Here is a 9647-nt window from a genome sequence, read left to right on the forward strand (position 1 = left end):
CGAGGCCATCCCAACGGTGGTACGTATGGCAGTTGCCGGGACGGCACTGACGGGTCGACGACGGCACCGCTGGGTCGATCGCCATGTCCACTAGCTTGTGCGTTCGATCACGCAACGTAACGGCACCAACCAATACCACGCCCGGCCGGAACCCCGGCCAGCCCGGCGCGGCGGCGTCCCGCACACGCATCCCGTCACGCGTTCCGGCTGCATCACGTCGACCCCTCGGCTCGCCGGGCACTCGGCGATCGGAGCGTTCCCGGCGGCCGGCCCTGGAGCACGGGCGTTCCGCTCCATTCTCGTCGGCAGGAGCATGCACCTCGTGCAGCTCGCCGTTGCCTCGCCGCACGCGTCGCCAGCCGGCCGTAACGCCCGGCCATGTCGCGTTGCGCCCCGGCCCGGCCGTCACGGCGGCCGGTCGCTTTCCTGCTCTTGTAACGAAAAAAACTCCGATTCCTTTCTGTTTTCGCCTTTGCTTGCGCTGCATGCACACACACACACTGACCACACGCACACATAACCGCACGCACGGCACGAGCTGATTCCTTCCTCCATGTCAGCTGATTTATCTATCTTTTTTGTTGTTGAGAAAAGCTGATGTATTTCTTGTGAGAAACATTTCACCGTTGGAGCACGTCGCCACATCTGAGGGACTGGCTGACACGCCCTGCCCCCGTTCGCCTTTCCATGTGACAGCTGCTGATCGGTTTCCGTATAAGTAGGGGCGAGCTGCCGCTTCTCCTTGTGCTCTCATCCCTCCTCTCACGCACAGTCCTCTGCGCGAGCACGTATACCCTGAACGAGCGAGCCATCAGTCAGTCTCAGGCAAGCATCATACCTCTGTGTATGGAGGAGGGCGCGGCGGCGAGCATGGCCGTGGGGGAGAAGCGGGTGGCCGTCGACGTTCCCGCAGACGCTGCCGCGGCGGCGAACGGGCACGGCCCGGAGGAGAAGGCCGCGGAGGAGCTGCCGGCGCCGTCCGCATTGTCCGGCTGGCCCAGGACGACAGGGATGTACCTCTTCGTCATGAACATCAGGTTCGCCCTCGTCCCATGCATCTCGTCGATTTCCTTCCACCTTAGCGCCCGAGTACGTCTGTCTTGGGAGTGCTCGTGTTCCTCACGTCTGATGTGCTTAACTGTAACCTGTCGCAGGAGCGTCTTCAAGCTCGACGAGCTCGGGTCAGAGGTGCTGCGCATTGCGGTGCCGGCGTCGCTTGCCTTGGCCGCCGATCCCCTCGCCTCCTTGGTGGACACAGCATTCATCGGCCGTCTAGGTAAGGGCCAGTTCTTTTGCTAGCTTTTTTGGGCTTTCAGAATAAGCTGCCCCCTATCTAGCTTATTCTAGAAGCCCAACCAAAATTTTCTTTTTAAAAGCCTACTAGTTAAGTCTTAACTACTAGGCTTCTAAAAAAATAAATTTGGTTCAGCTTCTAGAATAAGCTAGGTAAGGGGCAGCTTATTGCAGCTTATTCTGGAAGCCATCAAAAAAATTGGCCCTAAATACATATCACCATACAATCAACCTATCTATCTATCTGTTCATTACGCAATGAAGCAGAGACATCTATGAGTCGCTGTTGCTGCACCATCTTGACTTGTGCCGCGACCTCGCGGCGTTCGCGTCTTGCGGAATTTCCGCGGGATAGATGGAGCTTCTCAATAAATTTTCACCACGGATAGGGCTTCTCAATTAATTTTCACCGGCAGTCCTGATTTTAGGCAGTCGTACAAGGGAATTTCCCGATATGTGCCACCTTTGCTGTTTCTGTCAGTGGATAGTCCCTACTTCAGTTTCCGGTTTGTCAGTTTGGCAAAGTAACCGACTTTGCTCTACAGTATCGATCGCTTGATTTGGACATGTAACTGGCTCATTTGGCGCCAAAAAACCCTCCACGAAGTGCGCGCTGGAGAATTTTTAACCTTTGCCGACAATTGCGCTCACCTTCTTTTTCTGTTTTTTGCTAATGGTCATGGCTGATAAATTGCTCATTTCTTTCCTTTGATTCGGTTACATTGGTGTTTTTATATACTTATATAAAAGATCTAAAGTAACAGTATTTTCGGTTTTTATTTGTTCTTTTGTGCATCACAAGGGCCTCTGTTCCGAATATTCCTTTGCGTGCCACTAGCAATTTCTCGTTACACAATTGGTTAGCCAGGCACATGCTGAGCTCATTCTCTTCATTTTGTTACCTTGAAATAACCATTCGTCCGTTTCATTTCTTGTCGAGAGGCGTCACCGCAGCCCCATTTTGATTTTTTTCCGTTTTGAGTGTGTTCCCCCATTTACACACAAAAAAGTATGATTCTTTTGAAAGATATTCTCATTTTTTCTGTATTTTTAGTATGCCAGGTCCTTGGCTTTAGTTTTCAGTTGCAAGCAAGTCACAAAAAAAATCTGTAATCTTTCAGACATCTGTTCTCATAGTTGTCTCACATTACTTTGTGTGTTGTAAGAGATAGGCTGCTGCTACTGCTCTGAGATTTAACGCAGTAAATATGTGCACGATTTTTCAATGATCAGGTTCGGTGGAGATAGCAGCTGTTGGTGTTTCTATTGCCATATTTAACCAAGTCTCCAAAGTCTGCATCTACCCGCTCGTTAGCGTAACAACATCATTCGTCGCTGAAGAAGATGCCATCATTAGCAAATACCTAGAAGAAAATAACAGCAAGGACCTTGAGAAAGCCGCTCATGTGCATTCAGATGCTTGCAATGTGCCCGCATCTGGTACCGATTTCTCGCAATACACCTGGTTTCATATAATTCCTAAACGGTAATTTGGTTTGACCTCAGGACTGAAGTATTCTTCATGAATCCCTATGTGGAACTCTGTTTTACAGGTGGTGAGACGCCGGTGTGCGCTAATTCTTGTATACCCACAGAGTGTGCTGATCTCTCCAATCAAGGGTGCAAGAGAAGGTACATACCTTCTGTGACATCGGCTCTAATTGTTGGCTCATTTCTCGGGCTAGTCCAGGCCGTGTTCCTCATCTTTTCGGCGAAAGTTGTGTTGGGCATCATGGGTGTGAAACATGTAGGTGTTGTTACCTTCTCTATCTGTCCAAGTTTATCTTACTTCTGTAGTTTCTTGCTATCCATGATGATGATTCATATTTTCATCTGCATCACACTATTCCAGGACTCACCAATGCTAGAACCTGCGGTTCGATACCTAACGATCAGATCACTTGGCGCTCCCGCTGTTCTCCTGTCTCTGGCAATGCAGGGTGTTTTCCGAGGCTTCAAAGACACAAAGACACCGTTGTATGCTACCGGTAAGAATATCTGGCGATGATTTACATTCTTTCAGCTGGAATATGGATATCTGTTTTCAAGGAAAAATATCTGAAGCGTTACTAACATTTCCTTGCAATTTCTTTTGCAGTGGTTGGAGATGCAACAAATATCATCCTAGACCCAATTTTGATGTTTGTTTGCCACATGGGTGTCACTGGTGCAGCAGTTGCTCATGTCATTTCCCAGTAGGTTTCACCACTATACCAGTAGCATCTAGAGCCTATGTGTTTCAGTCCGTCCTAACAACTCCCCATCCATCTTTTTCTTCAGGTACCTGATAACCATGATCTTGATATGTCGGCTCGTCCAGCAAGTTGATGTTATCCCACCGAGCCTTAAATCCCTGAAATTTGGGCGGTTTCTTGGGTGTGGTGAGATACAGTTGGAACCCTGGAACTGGATAACATCTCTCATTGTCACTGATCCCCTGGAAATGGCTCTGAAAGTGCTCTGTTTTCTTCAGGATTCCTGCTGCTCGCGAGGGTGGTAGCGGTGACATTCTGCGTCACTCTGGCGTCGTCGCTGGCAGCCCGCGACGGACCAACCATCATGGCGGCCTTCCAGATCTGCTGCCAGCTCTGGCTCGCGACGTCGCTTCTCGCCGATGGGTTGGCCGTTGCTGGACAGGTCAGATTGCCATGTCATATTCCCATAGATTAATTAGTCCATGAGAAGCAGCTTCAGTAGAGACTAGATAGAGAGTGTGCTGAACTGGGGCGTGTTGTGGATGAGTTCTTGCAGGCAGTGCTCGCAAGCGCGTTCGCCAAGAACGATACAAAGAAGGTGATTGCCGCGACCTCTCGTGTTCTGCAGGTTTGTCACAGTTGATTCTTGCCACTTCTCCCTTTTTTCCCCCTAGAACACGCAAAAGGTTCGCATTTCGGTTCATCGAGAAGAAGAGGCTAATGGCGATCTCTTTTCGCCTTGCAGCTGAGCATTGTTCTGGGGATGGGCCTCACGGTGGTGCTTGGTCTCTTCATGAAGTTCGGCGCCGGCGTTTTCACGAAGGACGCCGCTGTGATCGACGTCATCCACAAAGGCATCCCGGTAAGAGCCTTGCTGTTCAAAACATGAGAACTCCATACGAGAGATGACTATTTCCCAGGATTCGGGCACTGAATATAGCTGCTCTGTTTGGGATGTTCAGTTCGTCGCCGGCACGCAGACGATAAACGCCCTGGCGTTCGTGTTCGACGGCATCAACTTCGGAGCACAAGACTACACCTACTCTGCATACTCCATGGTACCGTAGATCCTTCCACAGCAGCATCAAAAAATTTAGCTCTGAAACTTGTCCCGAGACTGAAATTGGATCCCATGGAAACCTTCAGGTTGGGGTGGCGTCCATATCCATACCGTGCCTGGTGTACCTCTCTGCGCACAAGGGATTCATCGGCATATGGGTCGCATTGACCATCTACATGAGCCTCAGGACCGTAGCCAGCACCTGGAGGTATGAACGATACTATGCTCCACCCTACCCCCCCTCCTCATCACTTCATCAGTACCTCCATTTCTACGGTATCCCCGGCCCTTTTCTAGTGCCGTTCACAGGAGGAATGTTTTCAAATCCTGCTGAAAATTGAACTGTTCTCTGTGAAATCCTTGCAAAATATGTGTTCCATAATCTTTCAGCTATGGCTCATCAAGGCTTTGTGACTGATGTCTGCAGGATGGGGGCAGCGAGAGGGCCATGGGCTTTCCTCCGGAAGTGATGGATCGGCTCCCGAGATTGATGGCGGCTTGTCTACAGTGCAGGGCTGGTAGATAGCCATATGCATACGCTCGTTCCATGTAATTAGAATAAGTGTAGTACTGTGTTGCTGTTTTAAGCTTGGGGTATTGGAGTTAGATGGGGCTTATTGCTTTGCTTCGCGGCCGTCTGCCTTTTGTTGGGGGAGAGAGAGGCTACTCTGATCTTGTGATTCATGTCCTTGTTCTGTGCCGGAGATGGCAATTAATATTTAATTGGACCAGTGCTCTGTAAAAATCATACTACATTGATACATTGGTCTATCCCTAGTTATGTCATTTTTCCTCTCTTAATCCTTGTATTGAATGTACCCGAGAACATTCTTCTTGCCGAAGATGAGGTTTTGTTTTCGAGCTGAGAAATAAAATTGTCTTCACGGAAAAAAGATTGTCAAACAAACATCCAAGCTGAAAATGAGTAATACAGTAGTACTCCTACTTATGTTGTTATGCGCCACTTTCAAGGCATTCTACACTCTTAGGTCGGAACAGAGGCTGGGGGCTGAATGCATTGCCTGCCGCCATTTCCTACTTCAGCCAGTGAATGTAATAAACGTTTTAATAATAACTAGCCGCAGGGCTGAAAGCAGTTACAACTGGATACTACACTTTGGTCTGCCTGCCACAACTCACAACTGCAGTTGCAGGAACTCAAGCTCTTAAAGTATGTGCATTCTGTCTGAGAAGGCATTATTTGTTACCTTTGTGTTTGGGCTATGTTGCCTATGTTGATGGGAATAAAATCTTAGGCAAAGAACTATCCAAGATTACACACACACAAAAAAAAGTACTAAATTGCAATGTTGCAAGAACTTCATATCGCATACATCATACGTGGCACACCAATTTCAGTATAAGTGCTACAGGTATACATCAGCAATTTATGTCACGACTTATGTCAAAATTGGGAGTACAAACAGCATGCGTACCAGGCACCTGCAGAAATTTTGGGTCCACTGGAAGTCTGAAACAATGAAATTTGGGTGTCCACAGATAACATTTACGAGTCTGAAACTACGCTTCTAGCATTGCTCGAGTTTATAACCTGACAGCGAACAATGGAGACATCAGGCTCCAGATGTGAATGGGCTGCATATCATGCGATCCTTATCGTCCAATCATCTACAACACGAACATTGGGCCTCCTGACTGTTGGCGCAACAGACTTTGAACCACTCCTTAAACTAATCGGTCCCAGATCAATTTCCACTTCTTGGTTCCCAGGTTCAATGATAGCCTTCTTTGCTCCCGATGATAACCCAAGCACTATAATTCTTTCAATCACACACTCAATTGAATACACCTTCTTGCCCAGACTATCAGGCGCAATATTGATTGAAGTTAGTTTATTGTCTGCAAATACAAAACGCCGATGGATGAATGCCCCTTGCTGATAATCATAACTTTTCCCATCATCCACATAAAGTTCACCTTCTGCAGAACCCGAGCTATTGAGGGCTATCACCTGATCATTGCAAACATACAGAGTTAAATAGTCTACTTCAGAGAATAAACCACACTAGTATGTAGCTAGTAGCTACATCAACCAAACAGATTTGCATGGTCATATATTTAGCTAGTTTTGCGTTTGCAGAAGTAATGCATGTGCCCAATGCTCAATTCTAGCGATGAAATCACAGCAACCCCTATCCAACAGACCAATGAGCCTAATAATTTAACAAGCATTGCAATATGATGTATAGTTGATCCTCATAACTACATCGACTAATCTGGAAGGAGCTAGCTAAGGTTCACAAGCAACATGTCTTTAGTAAAGAAAAAGGTTCACATGCAACGTCTTTAGTAAAGAAAAAGGTTCACATGCAACTTTTCATTGGTAAAAAATATTATGAAATAACAGGTAGATATTAACACTTTTAATGACTATTTGCACATCACCAAGAGAACTATTAAATGGGATTATGAGTTACCAAATAGCAAGATGTTTACACAGGCAAACATGTTTGACATACCAGGGTGTATGGATCGTTCACCATCTGAGTAGAACTGCGCCTGAATCTATCCTTTCTTGGCACAATTGTGCCTGACCTTTGGAAGCTTGGTATGCTATCTTCTGAAACTTGCAGCTTGTGTGACACACTTCCCTTGTATGGTGATCCATTTCTCAAGTCATACCATAACTCCGTTCCAGGAAGGTAAACCGACACTGATTTCTGGCCCTGCATGAAGTTATTATATTAAAATGCATGCTGCATTTTCCAGCAAAATATGAGTGATTTAGAAAAAAAATGCAGTATCACTACTCACCTCTTCGTAAATTCCTTGGGCCAAAATGCTTGGCCCAACCATAAAAGCCTCACCATTATTATATGTTTCCTTGTCATCAGGAAATTCCAACCACAAAGGACGCATAACAGGAACACCAGTTACACTAGCCTCTTGGAACAGAGTGTAATAGTAGGGCAACAATGAATACCGCATATGTATTGCCTCCCTCATGAGGGCAGTTCTTCGCTCTCTGTAGTAAGTACAATGAGTATGTTAGCCTTGAAACAAATATCAATTATAATCTACTTTTCCAAACTAAGTTATCAGCTTAAATTTTCTAGATGATAGTGTGAAGTCACGTCATGGTAATAAATTTTCCTCAATTATCAGCCAGTTCTTTAATATATTTTCTCAGAGGGGATTACCAGCCATGTTGAGAATTTCCAAGATAAACAAAACTCTACAAATTTAATTATTTGTGGCATTACCCAAATAACCATGGCTCCCGCCTCTTGGTGTCATGGTGAGCATGACCTCTAAAGAAAGGATAAAAAGCTCCTACTTGGTACCAACGCACCAATAGGTCAGGCTCAGGATTGCCAAAGAATCCACCAACATCCGCACCTGTCAAAGGTTCACATGTTAGTAAGGCTTTTAACATCAGGATTATGAGGTGAAGTTGTAATATAGGTCCACCTACCAGAGAAGGTCATGCCAGTAAGACCAAGAGTTAAAACCATCGGAATAGAAGATTTAAGGTGATCCCAATCTGCAGTGTTGTCACCGGTCCAAACTGCCCCATACCGTTGACTTCCAGCAAAGAAGGCCCTTGACAAAACAAAGGGCCTGTCTTTACCCTCACCTCGCTTGAGAAGCCCATCTGATGTAGCCATATGAAAGTAGTACCCATATGCATTGTGCAGTTCTCGATGTTCAACATCACCATTATGTAATGCATCCCTAGGCATGGTGACCTATTGAAGAAGATTGATTCATGCATAAAATGTTTCAGTTTTTCTGTAAACCTCGCCTTCACAAGATAATGCATAGGCATATTGCAATTCAGAAACATACCTCAGGGCCGTTGAAGACTGATGGCTCGTTCATGTCATTCCAAATGTACAGCGTTGGAGTTGATCCCTTGTAGTTTTGATAGGAGAACTTGTCAGCCCACCAGTCCCGTATTTCAGGATTCAACATGTCAGGATATGATGATGACCCAGGCCAGCACCACCCATCGTAGTCCTTCCCGCTTGCATCTTTAACATAGTAACCTTTGGCAGTAGCTTCCTCATGGATGTGGTAACCACTGTCCCTCTTCATATGTGGGTCTACAATAGTTACCATCTTCCTCCCCTTATCTGCTATCTTCCGCTGCATCTCCTCTGGGTTCGGGAATGTGGAACGGTCCCATGTGAAATATCGCTTGCCATCAGTGTGTTCAATGTCGAGCCAGAGCACGTCATATGGAATATCATGCTCATCAAACCCAGCATCCACTCCAGCAACATCCTCCTCGTCCCTGTAGTTCCACCGGCACTGGTGATATGCCACTGCAAACTGCTGTGGCATGGAGGGCGTACCTGTAACACTGATGTACTGCTTGATCACATCCTTCGGCTCGGAACCAACAAAGAAGAATGCATCAACCACACCAGCCTCAGCCATCCACAGCGTGTCAATTCTCCCATTCTCCGTCGATGCCGCGCCATCCCACCCTGGTGCAAGCACATCAATCTGCATCTCCGCGGCATTAAGCCAGAAGAATCCTGAAGATGCACTTGCACCATGTGCAATCATGAAGGGGATCGACCCATACAGCCCAAAGGGCGATTCGTGGAGATACTCGAACACATCGAGGTTGAAGAGGCGGTAAGGCTCGGACTCCTCAACCCCCGGGCCGCGTGTGGGACGGAGGGCGAGCGATGTGGAGCCGTGCTCGGGGAGGCCATACACGAAGTCGGCACCATAGAAGGAGACGTCGAAGGTGATCGACTGCGGGCCGCGGGGGCGCGTGTCGGTGTGGCTCCTCAACTGCTCCTCCCAGGTCTCGCCCTCGGGCTTTGACTCCTGCAGCGGCTCGAAGTCGAAGAGGCCGTGGGAGTTGAAGGAGAGCACGGGGTCGCCCGAGCCAGCTCGGCGGACGGTCAGCTCGAAGGGATCGTGCTTGACGACGACGTCGAGGTCGGAGGAGAGCGCGACGGTGGAGGCGCCGCCGACGGTCTTGGGCTTGGAGAGGTGGAGCGCGCGGGAGTCGACGTCGGGGAGGAGGACGTCGGGGACGTGGAAGCGGCGGCTGGGCGGGGTGTTGGCCGAGTAGTCCTCGTCGATCTGGAGGCGGAGGGCGTGCGGGGGCAGCGCGG

The 9647-nt window shown here is 47.9% G+C and overlaps 2 protein-coding genes across 3 annotated transcripts in view; one reads left to right on the plus strand and one right to left on the minus strand.

Annotated features, from left to right (window-relative positions):
• LOC123085162 (protein DETOXIFICATION 42) overlaps positions 1-5334 on the plus strand; it is an 11249-nt gene extending 5915 nt beyond the window's left edge. The window contains exons 2-14 of one of the 2 annotated variants that reach the window (XM_044506763.1): positions 697-1037; positions 1155-1276; positions 2527-2733; positions 2847-3040; positions 3146-3281; positions 3392-3488; positions 3574-3674; positions 3767-3930; positions 4045-4116; positions 4234-4350; positions 4451-4546; positions 4635-4756; positions 4976-5334. In XM_044506763.1, coding sequence (XP_044362698.1) covers positions 847-1037; positions 1155-1276; positions 2527-2733; positions 2847-3040; positions 3146-3281; positions 3392-3488; positions 3574-3674; positions 3767-3930; positions 4045-4116; positions 4234-4350; positions 4451-4546; positions 4635-4756; positions 4976-5018 — 1662 coding nt within the window. In that variant the 5' untranslated portion in view covers positions 697-846 and the 3' untranslated portion in view covers positions 5019-5334. The remainder of the gene's footprint in view (positions 1-696; positions 1038-1154; positions 1277-2526; positions 2734-2846; positions 3041-3145; positions 3282-3391; positions 3489-3573; positions 3675-3766; positions 3931-4044; positions 4117-4233; positions 4351-4450; positions 4547-4634; positions 4757-4975) is intronic. The other variant, XM_044506764.1, reaches the window with a different exon arrangement.
• Positions 5335-5843: 509 nt separating this feature from the next.
• Positions 5844-9647, minus strand: part of LOC123085163 (probable glucan 1,3-alpha-glucosidase) — a 4443-nt gene continuing 639 nt past the window's right edge. The window contains exons 2-7 of the mRNA XM_044506766.1: positions 8359-9647; positions 7985-8258; positions 7773-7908; positions 7324-7534; positions 7029-7235; positions 5844-6520 (exon numbers count right to left, since the gene is read on the minus strand). The exon at positions 8359-9647 is cut by the window's right edge and continues 23 nt beyond it. Coding sequence (XP_044362701.1) covers positions 6152-6520; positions 7029-7235; positions 7324-7534; positions 7773-7908; positions 7985-8258; positions 8359-9647 — 2486 coding nt within the window. The 3' untranslated portion in view covers positions 5844-6151. The remainder of the gene's footprint in view (positions 6521-7028; positions 7236-7323; positions 7535-7772; positions 7909-7984; positions 8259-8358) is intronic.

The sequence above is a fragment of the Triticum aestivum genome, chromosome 4A, assembly GCF_018294505.1.
Source record: "Triticum aestivum cultivar Chinese Spring chromosome 4A, IWGSC CS RefSeq v2.1, whole genome shotgun sequence".
In the NCBI taxonomy this organism is placed as follows: domain Eukaryota; kingdom Viridiplantae; phylum Streptophyta; class Magnoliopsida; order Poales; family Poaceae; genus Triticum; species Triticum aestivum.